Source organism: Anarhichas minor, unplaced genomic scaffold, assembly GCF_050575085.1.
Source record: "Anarhichas minor isolate MPS153535 unplaced genomic scaffold, ASM5057508v1 ptg000022l, whole genome shotgun sequence".
Classification (NCBI taxonomy): Eukaryota; Metazoa; Chordata; class Actinopteri; order Perciformes; family Anarhichadidae; genus Anarhichas; species Anarhichas minor.
In genome coordinates this window covers 3921944-3938322 of record NW_027466468.1, presented here as the reverse complement: position 1 = coordinate 3938322, position 16379 = coordinate 3921944, and the positions used below count along the sequence as shown (strand labels likewise).

General features: G+C 40.8%; 1 protein-coding gene and 2 long non-coding RNA genes across 3 annotated transcripts; 1 reads left to right on the top strand and 2 right to left on the bottom strand.

The window, feature by feature from the left end:
• The first annotated feature begins 390 nt into the window (after positions 1–390).
• Positions 391–983, top strand: LOC142955104 (uncharacterized). Its single transcript, XR_012955793.1, has 2 exons — positions 391–493; positions 833–983. It is a non-coding gene; the product is annotated as an uncharacterized LOC142955104 (long non-coding RNA).
• Positions 984–9779: 8796 nt separating this feature from the next.
• On the bottom strand, positions 9780–11847 carry LOC142955072 (uncharacterized). The gene is made up of 3 exons (XR_012955789.1): positions 10625–11847; positions 10433–10495; positions 9780–9974 (listed from the first exon to the last, which is right to left on the bottom strand). It is a non-coding gene; the product is annotated as an uncharacterized LOC142955072 (long non-coding RNA).
• A 292-nt stretch (positions 11848–12139) lies between these two features.
• On the bottom strand, positions 12140–16303 carry LOC142955159 (uncharacterized protein C18orf19 homolog A-like). Its single transcript, XM_076096567.1, has 4 exons — positions 16165–16303; positions 13841–14318; positions 13557–13668; positions 12140–13314 (listed from the first exon to the last, which is right to left on the bottom strand). The coding sequence occupies exons 2-4, from the start codon at positions 14257–14259 to the stop codon at positions 13000–13002; spliced, it is 846 nt and encodes a 281-aa protein (XP_075952682.1). The 5' UTR covers positions 14260–14318; positions 16165–16303; the 3' UTR covers positions 12140–12999.
• Positions 16304–16379: the final 76 nt, after the last annotated feature.

Here is a 16379-nt window from a genome sequence, read left to right as displayed (position 1 = left end):
ACCGTCTTTTGAACCGGCTAAATTACGGTTACAATATCAACGTGTCACAAAACACCAATTTGTTTAAAAATATTGATGGTTTGTTCAGTTGTAGGTTGAAAGAGACGCGATTTTGGTTACTTTAAACGTATTTCTCCAAAATCATATTACGCTGGCCGTTGATATGTGGTCTACACGAAGACGTTATTTCAACGCATTCAATGTCTCATACAAAACTTCGTAAATATGGAACTATAGACTGTGTGCTGTCAACAAGAAGCTCCCAGGACATCATAATGAGAGCAGAGCACATTATGTCTGTATAATCACGTAAGTTCATGTAAAATACAACTCTGTGTTTACTGCTGTAACACGCATGCGCACGGACTCAGTGCATTTTTCTAAGTTAGAGACGCTGGCGTGCTGTCTGCACGATGCTAGCTAGCTTACTGAGTGATGAGCGAAATGAACGAGCTGACGGAATAAACGAGGCTTCACGCTAACGACACACTCTGTAAGTACTTGAACTACTTTATTCCAATATTGCAAACCGAAATATCATTACTAAACAATTAATATCATGTTATGCTCATCATGGTGGCGAGGCTGCTAGCAATTGTAGCGTTAGCATGTTAGCTTGTAGTGTTAGCATGTTACGAAGGTAAACATAGACGTGTGTGTTAGTTAATATTGGAGACACTTTCTTTGTGGGCTGTCCCTGTAGCCCAACGTTATAAAATAGAGGACATTTCACATGTAAACCACGTGTATTTTCCGTATTTTTCTTACTGTCCGTAGTACTACGGACAGCGAATGGGGCTGTACACATTTTAAATACTTGTTTTATTTACAGAAGTCCAGCTTGAAAAAAAGGCAGATCTCCTGAAACCGGCTCCTGTGTGGCTTTGAAAACGACATTTAAAGAAGGAGAAGGAGATTATGGTTTTATATAATTAACATTGTTTATATTCATATTGTGCTTTAATAAATACAAATGAACTGTTGCCTGTGTCACTTGGTCTTTTGTCCTGTAAGTGGAAACTGTTGATGTGTTACTAACATTAAGTATTTAGTTGCTACATATTGATCTGAGAGCATTTTGACAGTTAAAACACGGTGATGTTGAAATCACGTTGAAAAGTGAAAGTTTTTTTTAGCCGACTATTTAAAGACTTTGATTCAACGTTCACGTTTAGACCAGATATCAACGTGATGTCCAATACTGGCTTTCAACTGATAAATGTGGATGTGGTTTCTTAGTAAGCCTCTAAATCATGATATATTATTATTAGCACAATGTAGAGGACGAAAAATTATAGTATTGCAAATCACGTTTAAATCTGGTCTAAGCGTGAACGTTTAATCAACGTCTACAAATAGTCAGCGAAAAAACTTTCACTTTTGAACCAATTCTTAACGTCTTTTCAACGTTGGGCATAGACGTCTTTTAAACGTCTATTCAACGGAAAAATGCTCACTGGGAAAAGAGTAAAAAATAAAATAAAGACACCCGTTCTACCAAAAGCCATAAAATGTGACTGTGGGGCTGGGATGTAGTGACTGCAGTGCTTTGAGCTAAATGCTAACATCAGGATGTTAGCATTTAGCTTAGCCTGTGAGCATGCTTTGCCGCTGAGCACTAAACACAGAGCACAGCTGATGGGATGTCGTTAGCTTTGCGGGTATTCGGCGATAAACCAAAGTATCGGATTAATTGGTATTTTGCCCTGATGATGGAGCTGGATGAAAAGTCATGGGATCACCAAAGTGATTCTTTGCTGTTATGCATTCTTGTCCATTTGCGGTTTCAGGTAACTGATGTATCGGAGCTTTCAGACAGATAGTTTCCCAGTAATTACAACTTGGATCGTGAACACTAGTGCTAATAGCGAACACAGTCACTTCAATATGCAACACGTTCTCACTCCAAACTCGTCAAATTCCGGAAGCTACACTTCAAACTACGACGCTCTACGTACCCCTCTAGTGTCGAGTTACGCTCGTTACAAGCATACACCGTCTATGGCTTTGTAAAATAAACTTATGTTCACAGGAATTAGCTTGGGTTGGTTTCGGAAAAGTCAGTAAGTAGGCTATGTTACGTGCTAAACATAAGTCGCGTAATGTTAATTAATCTACGTAAAGTCACTGAAAATAAGGTAATGGGGGCGACCGTGGCTCACTGGGTTAGCCACGGGGAACCGGAAGGTCAACGTTTCGATCCTTGACTGGGACGTGTCACGTGTCGTAGTGTACCTGAGCAATACACTGAACCCCAGGCTCCCTGGGCGCCTGTCATTGGCAGCCCACTGCTCCCTATATACAGGGATGGGTCAAATGCAGAGACAAATTTCCCCCTTAAAGGGATCAATATAGTATATAGTATAATAAATTAAATTTAAAAAAAGTAATGTCGACTTTTGGTTTCATATGGGACATGAACAACAGTCTCCTGAGTGAAAGTCCTGCTTTTACCAAACCATCCACCCCAGCTTCCCCAAGTACGGACTTTATTGCTCTTTAAACTACATCACCTGACTTCCTCCTTTACACCGCTCCATAACTACGACCACGTAGTGTCAGAGTTTGATGAGTATGGGAGTGAGACCTGAACACATCATTAGTCCCAAAACCGAAAACACTGGATCCTCATTTCCCATAGTGCAACTCAATAGCGTATTTAGTTAGACCGTCTCTGCCAGGTAAATACCCATCACTTTTAAACTCTATGCACCCAGTTTGTAACAAAGTGCCCTCTGTTTAACAATATTAAAATTTCCCTTCTTAGTTATATTTTGCAAAGTTTGTCGAGCCGCTGTTGTTGCCGCTGGTGGTAACACGAGCAACTTACTCCATCACCTCAGCAGAAAACACGTGTTAGAATACCAAGAGTGTGATTACGGTCGTCGGATTCGAGGCCGTCAACCAGTAACGTTAACGTGAGTGAAACCGTGAAGCCGAAGGGTCACACATCGCTTGAAGAGGCGTTTGCTCGAGGCACTGCACATGACAAGAAAAGCAAGCGGTGGAGCTACATTACGAACGCAATAACGATCCACCTGTGCAAGGACATTGTCCCGCTACAGACAGTCGAGAAAGACGGGCTCAGAGCAATGATTAAAACACTGGATTCAAGGTACGTCTTACCGGGGCGACAATACTTCAGCCAAACTGCTATCCCAACATTATAGGAACAAACGAGCACACCCTATCAAAGCCTTCATACATGATGACATATGTTTTTATATTCTATGTACTCCTGACAGTAGAGTAAGCCTCTATAAACATATATAAAAACTACCGTGATATACCGTGAAACCACCAGAATCTTAAAAAATACCGTGATACAAATTTGTGGTCATACCACCCAGCACTAATCCAGATCACATTCAAAATCTTCCTCTCCCTCTTTTTTTCTGAAAGAGTTATTGGCAAAGATCCTCTTGAGCAAAAGACTCGCTCAGCCCCGTAAAAGTAATGAAATGTATAAAACTGTACATTTCAGCAGTAAGACCGGGTGTATTTATAGACAGACCCCCATCTGGCAACTTGTCATAACATTCACAAGAGTGAAACAAAGCTCATGTTCAAAGCACTTAGCCTCACTTACAAGTGCAGAGAGGAAGGGTGCTGGTGCTGCCCCCCCCCCCCCCGCCTCCTGTCCTTTCTGTGAACCTCCTGCTGCAAAACGCTGCAAGGAGCACCACCGCCCTGAAACTGTTCACATTTCCCCCTGACTCACTTTCTTCAGACTACATACACACACACACTGCTGTCGGTTCAGAGATGAGACGCGATGCACATTCGGAGTCTGAATCTCTCGCAGGCTTTTAGCAGCAGACTAGAAAATAAAGAGAAGGATGAGGAGGAGGAAACTGCTTTCTAGTATTTCACTTCCAGACTTAATCAACATGGTGCCCACATGGTCCATCTCGTTTGGAAACCGGTTTGAAGGAAATACTAACACAGTGAGGTTTAACTAAGGCAAGTAAAGCTCACTTTGAAATCAGACCAGAACCTCTTTAAATTGCTATGACTGAGTTAGTGAGCGACGCGAGGTGAAAACACTGATCTTCATGTGAAAAGTTATATGGGTATGCTTATATAACCATAAGTACTTTTCACATTGAGATCAGTTTACTTCTCATAAATAGTGCAACTCAAGCAGAGTTTGAAATGCAGGGAGCTCCTCAGAAACTACAAATCATGTAATCGCTGTCCGTGTGTCCTTCATATATCTGGAGAGCCGTTCGTCCGATCTACTTCACACTTGGCCGGTGTATTGCTGACGACCCCAGGACGTACAGTGTCAAAAGTGGGGCAATTTGCACTCGTTCTGTATGAATACACTTTGGAAAAAACAAGCAAATAGCGCTCTGAGCAGCAGTGGGGGGGGCGGGGCTTCAGGGCTCTGCGGACTGAGTCGAACACGTCGTCCGCAGCGGGACTTTACAGGCTCATTGACTGCGGTCCACTTTTGCTGCTGGATGCTGGATATAGGCTAAAGCTACTACTAACGACCAAACTCTTTACTCACTTTATCGGAGTCGAGTGATGAGTGGTTCTCGAGAGTGCTGCAAGCAGCACTTCTGGGGGGCTCCATGCTCCGAACGACCACGTCCAGAACGCAAACTGCACTAGTTCGAAAAATTTAGGGGGAGCTCTAAAGTATCAAAGCAGTCTAGAACCATAGACTGTATATAAGAAGTATATAACCCTAACCCTGCTTTATGGTCTGTTTGACTCTAAATGGACCATAATGTACTAAATGAACATCATGCTGTATTGAAGAAGCCTTGAAACTAGAGATTGAGACCATAAACTCATGTTTACAATGTTTATTGAGGTAATAAATAAAGAGAGAAGTAGAGTCATTTTCTCATAGACTTCTATACAACCTGATGGCCAGCAGAGAGAATGCAGGTTTTAAAACACTTCCGTATCGGCTTCACTCACCACCTGACTAGAACCAGGCCTAGAGACTTGTGACATTTAACTTGTCCCACTCAAGGACTATAAACCAAGTTCCATGACCAAAGTATTCCAACAAATGTGACCATGACAACTTTCTGATGTGCACACAGTCTGTTGGCTGCATCAAAGATGATTCCACTGACCTTTTGTAAGAAAAGATGTAAAGTAGAGAAAATCACTGACTTTCGACAGTTTTTTTCCCTCCTGACCTGTGCTTCACATCAGGCTTCCCAGAAGCATCTTGACACTTGAGTCATGTTCAGCCACTGGCTCACACCTGAGGGACACAGATTGTCTTTACAATGAAAGGATTTCGGGGAATAGCAGCGCCGCTCTGTCCTCCGTGTCTTACTCCCCGTGGGAGGACAGACAGGTGTTTGTGTGTGTGTGTGTGTGTGTGTGTGTGTGGGGGGGGGGGGGGGGTTGTGGACTGCATAAACAGTTGTTCATTAGTTCGGACGGCAGAGGTCATTGTAACTCACACACAACGTCCCGCCAAGCAATGCTATCATATTTACATATAGATAAGATTCATAATGAGGGAGGCAGGGTCTGGCAGCATGATGTCTAGATCTGTTTAGCATTTCTGGACACTGACAGCTAAGAAAACTAAGCGCTAAGGTGCATACTTGACCTTGACCCACTGCGTCTGGGGAACAAACATCCAGCACAGTGACTGAAAATCATGGAGAGCAGAGTTACTTGTGAAACATTTGATAAGGATGACCTTTAAATTGCACATTGACATGAAAGTAGAAGTGGGACGTAAAGTACATTTCTGTGCATACCGGTACTGTAATTGTGTTTCTATGTCATTCTACTTTATACTTCTATTACATTACATTTAAGGGACAATTATTATTATTATATAATATTTGAAGGGTCCCTCTTATAATCTGAAGGAACAACCCAAACATTTACTTTGAGGCTATCTCAAGAAAGAAGCCCTCATAGGGAATCCCTCTGTGTTATGTAGGATGTTTAACACCATGCTATATGGGCTCTCTGAATCTGCTGAAAGACATCATAGAAGCCCACACATGAGAGGCCACCTGACATGGTCCCTTGGTAGGGCCCCCCGATATGTTATAATCACGACTACACTTATTTGACAGCTATATTGTTGGTAGAATGCGAATTTTATATATAGATAAAGCTTGATTAGTTTATAAAGAAAACGCATTGTTACAACTTTAACTAACCAGCAATATGTAAAATAAGTACAATTAGCTCCACCATGACCAGCTGAAACTAGTAAGAGTTACTCTTACATAAATACATTAGAAATAATAATCCAATGATATGTTGAGTATTTAAAGACATTTACAGAGATGGTTTTTCTGTATGATTACTTTCACTTAGCTGCAATGAGTTTTTTTGGCCACTTGGGGGCAGAATTCTCCAACAAAATAAAATGACACACATTTGACATTCTGTATTATGGCTTTGTAAAGTTGAGAGCGCTAACATGTTGCCAAACAGTTACTTTTTTTAACACATCCAGCAGACACAAACAAACCACCTGTTGAATGTAAGCCCAATATTGACTCTCTTTTGGCTCTGTTCTGGTCTCCACCACCTCCCAGGAAAAATACGCAGGTCTTTAGCTGCTAAATGGCCAACTTTGTTCACCAGCTAATCGCTAACTTTGTGTGTTTTCTGTTTGGTTATCTGAAGTCGTTAGCTGAAACCAGCCTCCTGCTGCTGTTGTAAATAGTACACTGACGACAGTGTTGAGAGTGAACCAAAAGAAAATCTGTTGGATGTCAAACCAAAACAATAAGCTTAAAGATGCTTAAAAAAAAAAGCTCTGCAGAGCTGAGGGGACCTGCAGAGTCCAGCGATAACTAGGCTACTCAATCTTAAATCAATTTTCACCTATTACTTGGATTACGTCCAAATTTACACCAATAGTGCCCTGATAGCTTCCCTGCACTTCAAAGCAATATCACAATATGTATTTATTTAAAAACTAGAACGTACAGGCTCTTACATACAAAGTTGTCCAAAGTGGAAATTTCACACGAACACCTTTTTATAAGAAAGTTACTTTTACTTAAGATAATATTTGATGGTATGTTGGCACAGTTCAGGCCATCAAAAACAACAAAGGGGGAGCAGTAAAGCAAAATGTGTAAAGTGTGGAGTCAAATGCATTTTTAGTGCTGGGCAAGTTAATGCGTTATTATCGCGTTAACGCATTAATTAATTAACGCCGACAATTATTTTATCGCGGGTTAACTCATTTTTAAAAATTATTATTTTGAAAGTCCGTTGCTCTCTGGCAGCGGTGGAGGAAGTCTTCGGCAGACTACGTTGGATGCAGCGTGTGGGAGACGTTTAGATAAACAAAAGCAAGACAAGCTAACAGAGAAGTGGATAGCTACAAACTGCAGCCGATTAGTATTGTGGAAGATGTCGGTCTGAGGAACGTTCTCAAGGTGCGTTCGCGTCGCGTTTGGTGTGAACGCACCTTTAGGATCGCAACGAATGACGGCACGTATGAGCCTCAAGACGCACCGTCACAAGAAGAATACACGAGTTGTATGAAAAGGAGAGGACTACAAAAGCGACGGCGTTACAACGTGCAGCAGCTGTTGCTCTCACTGGAGACTACTGGACATCGACGCTGGGTCACCATCATCACCTCGGAGTTACAGCATTATATTGATGAACAGTAGAGCTGCATTCACATGCTCCGACTGTCATGAAGACACAAGACAGACAATTTGATGAAACGTGCTGAAACATGTTATTCATCTTGCACAGCAGTGGAACGTTTCACATACAGTCAGCACACTGAGCACAGATAGTGAAGAGATAGAACTGCTACTCTGTAAAGAGAATACTGCTGTTAAAAATAACCTTAAACTGTTTGCAAACCAAATGTTATTGCACTTTTGTTCATATAGCAGTACTTTTAAAATAAAAGTGTGCAATACACTACTTATGAATTAATTATTGAACTTTGTGTATAACAATGCGATTAATCGCAAAAAAAATCATGCGATTAAAAATTGTAATCGTTGCCGAGCACTAGCATTTTTTCACAGTCATAAATTCCTTTTATAGCTTTTAAACTTTAGGAGATGCATCAAAAATCAATTAAACATCAATAAATGTATCTCCATTCAACCCTTAAGTTTATTCTGTGATCTGTCTTCACTCCGGTACAGAAGCTGCTGATATACAACGGCGGTTAAAAGACTTTCGTGGAGGCTGCTATCCTGTTTCCTGTAAAGATCCTCACTCACGGCTCCTCAGGGATCCTTCCTCACCCCTCCATCCTCGCTCCACAGAGCAGTGGACTGTCATTATCCCTGCTGTTTTGGATATTGACAAAAACGTACATACCAGTCTCTGGTGCGGCCCCAGGGCAAATCTTTAACCCCACAACAGGTTCATCTGGCCATGAATCAGATAAGTCTCTAAGGAGTGGTCTCCACTTCATTAACTAGCTGCTCAAGAATCACTGAAACCAGTTGAAACATTCCCCAAAGTAGCCTAATGACAATTAATGGAAGACATGACTTCTATTTATGTTTTTACAATATACATCATTTTCTACACTGAAATACCAAATTAATTAATAAACAAATGTGTTGTGTTCCCCACAGAAAGTGCCATCAATACTGATGTCTTTTGAATTTTTCTAAATAATAAAAATAATTTTTAAAAACATCTTTGAAATGACTGTCCAAGATGGCGGACCAGAGCGACTTCCGGTTCAAGTGAGGAGCGAAGGAAATGTGTTGCCCTCAGTGGGCTTCAGCTAACGGCTAACGACGACAGCAAACTCCTTTCAATGCGGATGTATATATAACTAATCACAGAAGACAACCATAGCTGGATTTATTAGTTTTATTAAGTTAAGTTTATGGTTGTTACATGCTGGATTACAAAACTCCTGAAAGGGACACGAATGCACCAGAGCCCTCGTTGGAAAGCGACAACTATGACTGAGTGAGGCGATTTAAAGTGAGTTACAGCGTGCCAGAGGTATTCTATAACTACTGCAACATACTATTACTCATTACTACCACTTATTTTGTCAGACTATTACTTTTTTGACATACCATACAATGACTCATTTCGACATACTTTACTTTGACATTTTTGGACATACTATAACTTATCACTTTTTTTACATACTTCACTTTTAACGATTTTTACTTCATTACTATACTATGACTTATGTTAACATGCCGTTCTATGATACTTTACTATGACTTTATACAACATACTTTACTTTGACTTTTTCAACATCCTATGACTTTTCTCGGCATACTGCACAATGACTCTTTTATGAATTATTTTGACATATTATACTATGACATTATTCGACATACTAAACTATAACTTTTTAATGTCTTTCTTCTGTTTTTCTTTTTCTCGAAAATACAATACATTTTAGAGTTTTTTCATCATAGTGTACTATGACTTTTTCAGGACTATTTTCGACATCCTAAAAGATGTCTATTTCATTACTCGACATACTATAACTTTTTTAGACGTATGACATTTTATGACTTTTTTTCAACATACTGCACTATGAATTATTTCGACAAATGATTTTTTAAATTACTGTTTTCAACACTATACCATGACTTTTCTCAACATATAGAATGTCTTTTTCATGACGTATTTGGACATACTATACTATGACTTATGTAAAAAAACAATCGACAAACTATACTTTGACTTTTATAGAACATCTTTATGCCATACTATGGTATGATATGTTTAGATCTTTTTCTGGTGTGAGAATGCTCCTTTAGCAAGATTTGTACTCAGAGAGCACATTGTTATTTCTGAAAATTGTCTAATACCAAAGCATTCATCAGTACAACAGGAAAAATTAGGAATGCATTGCTTTGCATGTCGATTCATTGGTCCTTCTAAATGTTGTACTGTTGCTCCTACAGTTTTCAGTAGGAGCACAAGTGTTCCACAGTTAGTCTGGACTGTAGTCCTACCTCAGAGCCTCTTCTTCCTAGATGTCATCCATTGAGGTTGCATATCTAAAAGTGTGTGACAATAAAATAACTTGTCTTAGCATGCAACACAACTGACAGTTAAAAAAAATACAACAATGATACACTCTTTTAGAATTTAGTTATATAGTTAGCATTAACACTGGAAATTGAATAATGTTCATGAATAAAATGACAAACCTGAATACTCATCAGAATTGCATTAATGAGTTGCATTAATTTCAAGATGAATCATGTTGCACACATTCAGACCAACCTTGGTGTTTGAAATAATAAGTGGATATTAATGGCGATAAATTATTTTTTGTTTAATTTCATTTCCATGTATTTTTCATTCATCATTTTAATAAATTTAAGCTTGTATGAAAGTTTGTTTTTAGGAAACACTAAATTACATATTTTTGTTACATTTGGATTGAAAAATCAAAATACTCTTATTTACTATTTTTACAATGTCTCTGGAATGCTGCAGCATAGAAACTCACATTAAACTGCCTCCGCTCCATCAAAGTTGTAGCTTTCCGGTGAGATAGTGTTCCCTTCAGAAGCTTTGCAATGCAGCAAGGAACAAAGAGTGTTTTCTTAGAGACTTTATAAAACTAATAAATCCAACAATGAATGTCTGCTGTCATTAGTTATCATGTCCAAGCAGAAAGCATGCTTGCCCTGCTGTTTACCGGCAAGATGGCGCCCATGAGGCATCTTCTTCTTCTTTGGAGTTTTTCGGCAGCCGTCATCCGTTACGTCACACTGCTGCCACCTTGTGGAACTAGTCCGTTACTGGGCCATCTCAGAGGCTTTTTTTCCTAGACCAGGGCCTCGTAAGAAGCGGCCTTGTTGGAGCCATTTTATTCCTTCTTCTTTACTAACAGAAGGTGATGGCAGAAAGAGAAGCGATGTTAACTGAAATGAGAAAAACAAAACAGTCGAATGCTTTTTGAAATTTCTGTTAACCCCATTTCCCATCACTTCTCTTTCTGCCCCACACCTCCGAACATAACATGACCGTGTACACTGTGCTGTTTGTTACTGATGGCACTGCCATGGGTCCCACTATCATTCTGGTCTACTTTACCTGTTCCCTCCTCTGACATAAAGGTGTCTCTATCTGTGCTCCCAGTACTGTGAGATCATGTTGTGTTTACCTCTATGTCTCTCTTTTTAACAGCTTCCTTTGCAAATTTTTTGTTGCTCAAAAATGCCAATATGTGCTGGGAATATTCATTAATTAGATCTACTTTTTCATTCCTCATTCTGGCTTAAAGGAATGCCAGATCAACTTCCAGGGTTCCAGCAGCCACACTGGTACAGAAGGCCATAATACTGCAGCGCAGAACTCTGGACAACTACCTCTTTTGAGCGACTATGGCTCAGTGGTAGAGTAGGGTCGTCCTTCAATCAAAAGATCGGCGGTTCGACCCCCGGCTCCGCTAGTCCATGTCTAGTCCTTGGGCAAGACACTTAACCTCAAGTTGCTGGCAGTGTGTGAATGTTGTATGAATGTTAGATAGGCCTGATGGGCAGGTGGCACCTTGCATGCTAGCCCCTGTCATCAGTGTATGATGACATGTAGTGTTAAAGAGCTTTGATTGGTCAGAAGACTAGTAAAGCGCTACATACGTACAGTCCATTTACCCTTTTTTCCTTAAACAAAGTGAGAGTGCAAAAAAAAAAAGAGACAACTTTAAAAGCCTCTAGGCTCTAGTGATGGAACAGAGTTGAGGTGTAGGATAGATATCAGGGCATTATTAGTGCCAATTTAAACTAAATCCAAGCAGTGTGAGAAATATAAACTAGATTAAGTAGGTGACTTTGCTTAACAGCAGTAACTGCGCTGACAAAAGACAACTGGCGTACAATTGATGTTAACTTAAAACCTAGATTTTCACTTCAGTCAGTGGCGCAGAGATGGTGACTGAGTTAATGTTGAAATGCTAATAATACCTTTAATGTACCAAAGATTAGCCACCATGAGCTTCTGGTGACATCAGACCAGGTGAGGCAGCAGGAAAACCTCGTAGTGTATGCAGCTTAGCGTTGACCATGGGTTATGAATTTAACTGTTTTATTTTGAAGTGGAACAATGTTACTTCTTCCATCTAAAGTTAAGTCCCACTTTAAGCACAAACACATCTATATTTTGCTAGTGTCAGTACCCACATAGTCTTTAAATGCAGCATACAAAACTTGGATGATTAGCATTTGATTTTATTCAGAGACATCTGTTTGAATTACTGATGAGAAGATTTGTGTATTTAGTACAAAAGTGCCCAAGACATTTCATCTGGCCCACTGTGATAGGTGGCCATAATCACAGTGGGCCCACTGTAGCTGTACCTTTACATGTGTGACGGACAATTAGTTCCATTAACCGACATGTACTGTGACTTCTCTTTAAAGAGCAGCTTTCAAATCATCATTTGACTTTGTAACTTTCAGTCCATACATGAAGTGGTACAGACACGCATTGGGCTTTAAATACATTAGAAAAACTGAATTTCTTTCTGATTACATTAGAAAAGACACATTGATACCCAGCCTTTCAGCTCCGATGGACTAGTACACACAGGTAACCAAGAGCTTCAACTTTTATTTTCCCAACAAGAAATATTGGTACTGCTCTCTCCCATACAGTTACTGTTATACTGGTTTATTTTTTTAACTCTTTGAAGCACAGACTTCTTATTTTCCTCATGTTTATGTAAAGCGCAATAAGAATGCAGCTTCTCTTCTGTTGTTTTAATGACCCAGATCACTTGAGCCTGTGTAAATCCAGTCTGAGATGACTGAGCCAGAGTGTGGCGTAGCCAGGAGTCTGCTAAGCTGCTGTCTAGTCTACACTTACTGTGCATCGTGTTTGGACAATTAGGGACTGCATTTGACACATAAAATAGACAACAGTGGACAACTGAGATGTGTGAAACTTTAGGACCAGTCTCTCTTCTTTCAGAAAAGTCTTACAAGTGCTGTTACTTGGCCCAAACCTACGGATTACTCGTTGAGATCAAAATAGAATCATCTACTCAGAGGCCCCACCAGCAAAGGGGATTCGCTACTCGTTTTTCTTCCGAAAAAACGCTTTCCCCTCTGTGACTCTGTCTTTGGTTTCCTGCAGTTTCTCAGAGAGCTTGTCCTTAGTCTCCTCCATTTTCTCAGAGAAGAGTTCTTTAGTTTCCTCCATTCTCTCTGAAAATCTGTCCTTGGTCTCCTCCATCTTTCCAGTCAGTTTCTCCTTTGTCTCCTCCATTTTGTCCTGGATGTATTCTTTGACCGGCGGTGGTGTGGACATGTAGCCGTGCTTGCGGAGATACTGAACAGAGAGTGACGTGCCGCCTAGGGTCGCCGTGTATCTAGCAGGGGTTGCAATCTGTAGGGAAACAAAGAAAAACACACATGCTGGTCAGCACAGCACAATGCCAGAATCCATCACTCATAAATAGCTGGTTGGATACATGCACACTGACCGAGGAAATGAGACACACGCTGATCTAAATTAGGTAAGTGTGAATGTTTCATTAAAACAATGCTTTGATGCTGATCAATTAATCAAAATGTTTGATGTTCATTTCAATAAAAAAATAAAAAACAGAGGATCCTGGATTAAATGACCTTGTACATGGCGTACGCAGTCAGAGCGTAGCCACTCGTAGAGTTTCTCAAAAGGCCGACGAGTGACTCTGGTAGACCAATCAGCTCCAGGAAGGGCACTACATTCACACCTCTGAGAGGAAGGCAAACGGAGGGAGTTAGTATCCAGAGTTAAGATTGTGCAGCACATAAAATACAGTCTGTCATTCTTCCAAAAAAAGACTTTAAATAAATCTATTTCAGGAACAAATGTTAATGTTGATCTATAATGGACAGCCATGAACTCAGAACACAACAAGACTCACTTCATGGCAGCGTAATAGAAGGTTCCAAACCAGACTGAGGACGTCATGAGATGTACAGGGATCATCACCTTCCCATACTGTTTGAAGGTCCTCTTAAACCTCTGGACCAAACCGATGGACTTGTCCTGCAGGGGGTCCACCTCCACTGCATCAGACCCAGCGTCCTCTTTCTGGACCTCCTGTGTTTGAGGTGTGGAGCCGGACTGGGGCTCCTCCTGCGGTGCCTGGTGTTTTGGCTGATGTGCCGCCTTGCTGGAGGCTGTGGTCGACAGCCAGCGCTGGCCTTCGGGTGCCGGCGGTGACAGGCGGAGGACACAGCAGCAGAACGCTGCTGGTGGTTCGGGGACGGCGACGCCCACCAGTAATGGCCGTGCTGCTGCCAAACGCTGCAGAGTCCCGTGATTTAGGATGCGCTGCATTTTCACCCCCCCCCTCTGCTCCTCCCCGCCTCTCTGCTGCTGTGACGTTTAACCACAGACTGTGGGATGAGACAGACATTTCATCAACTCAAAATCTAGGCAGTGACATTACATCCTTGTTTAGTGCGGCAGCTAACAATCATTTTAATTATCAATTAATCTCCCAATTGCTACATTGAGTAATCGATTACTCATTGAGTTGGTATCATGTAAGAAAATATTAAAAGTCCATTACAGGTTCTAGACTCCAATGTATCCGTGTGCTTTGGCCCACTGAGCAATTTATAGGTTATAATCAAGGAAGACTAAAAAAAACAGCAAATATTGAATTGAGAAGCCTGATATTTTTGCCTTTGAATTTGAATGATTGCCGATTGATTTTCTGTCAAAAGACTAATCGATTATCTGACTAATCCTTTTAGCTCTACGATCTTCCTGAATTCACTCTGTCTGACTGAGAACTATAGACAAGACCAAATGGGCATTTTTATGCAATGACGAGTCTGAATCATAAACATGTCTCTGGAAAAACAAAGGCTAAATCCTGCACATGAAGAGTTTTTCATATTTCATGTCAAGGACACCAAATCTGACATAAAAGTCTTCCCGAGGCCCCCAAACATACTACTGAAATGCACCGTTTTCATTAAACTGTCTTTGATCAACACCTAACTGTGATCTTCCCTGCACAACATGGCAACATTGCAGTTAATCTATGTTGATTGTTCTTGCTGGAAAATGTCCATCAAAAGCTCTTGATCAGCCTTTAAAATACATGTGAAATGCCTGCAGTCCATTCTGTGTCTGCATCACAGCGAGAACTGCCTGACACACTGAGCAGTGTATGACCTCATTGCCAAACTACGGAGTGCCGATATGTTGACACTCTAAGAGCACGTTTTTTTTTAAATAATTATACTATAATTCATATGCCTATGTTATTTTGGATTAAAAGCATATTGTTCATAAATGTTATTATACAGTAAAGCTAGCTCCTCTGATAAAGTATTGAAACCACCAAGCCAACTCTTATCTTTTACAATTCACTGAGCTAACCAACCATGACCTACATTTCTGTCATGCGTTATCTATAGCATGATCTCCTTTACATTCATTGATAACACAGGTTATGAAACAGATTACAGGTCCCTGAACATACCTTATGTTATGCTTGCACAATCATGAATACAGCTCCTGAAGCCAAACAAACGAGTGGGTGGTTGAGTTTCATAAACTAACGTTGAGTTCAAGAATGCTGGTCTCAAAAACGTAAGGCTAACTCAGATTACGTTTCAAAAAGGTAACGTTAGCGAGGATACGCCTTTACTAGACAAGAAGGCAAGGATTCCTGTTGCGTTGCAAAACTTCTGGTGAACCTACTAGCGGCTAACGTTAGCCACAATACTGCTAGCTGTGCGACAGCTCCACAATAAGACCGGAAGTCGTTAATGTTATCTTCACAATAAAAGTACTCAAATAGACTGTAGGATAAAACGACGGTAGGAATTTGTCTTGCCTTATTTTAAAAGTTCCGACCGGAAGTCTATAGCTAAACCGATGCTAGCTTTCCACGTGCATCTATTTCAGTTGACATTGGACAGTTATTTTTTGGAGGACAAGGAGGAAGAAGCTTTTAGGTCTTAGTTTGCTGGGGAACGCAGCAGAGGAAGGCGAATTAAAGCGGCTTTTATCGTATTGACGCAGACAGTGTTTCTTCTTTAGACACTGATTGGCAGGCGGCCAGGCTCGGAACTGCTGCCAACTTTGGCTTCTGACGCCCGACGTTAGCTAGTTAACATTAGCTGTAAGCTAGCAGCACTGCTAACCCTCACAGGCAGGAACACAAGTTGTCACTATACAAGTATAACATACCAAAGCAAAGGATAGAAAGCGGACTACACTTACGTTGAATGTTACGTGAAGGGTTCAAGTCAAAACCGTACCGCTTTATGCTGAGGGCCATGCGAATGTCCCCTGGTTATGTGTCGTTCAAGGACCACATTTAACGCTGCTTCAGCCCAGACTGCGTGGAGAGCAGTATGTAACCCCAACTGCGCACAGAGCCATGGGAAATGTAGTTCACTGTGGTCCGACTGTGAAACGCAGCTAAGACGTGCAAG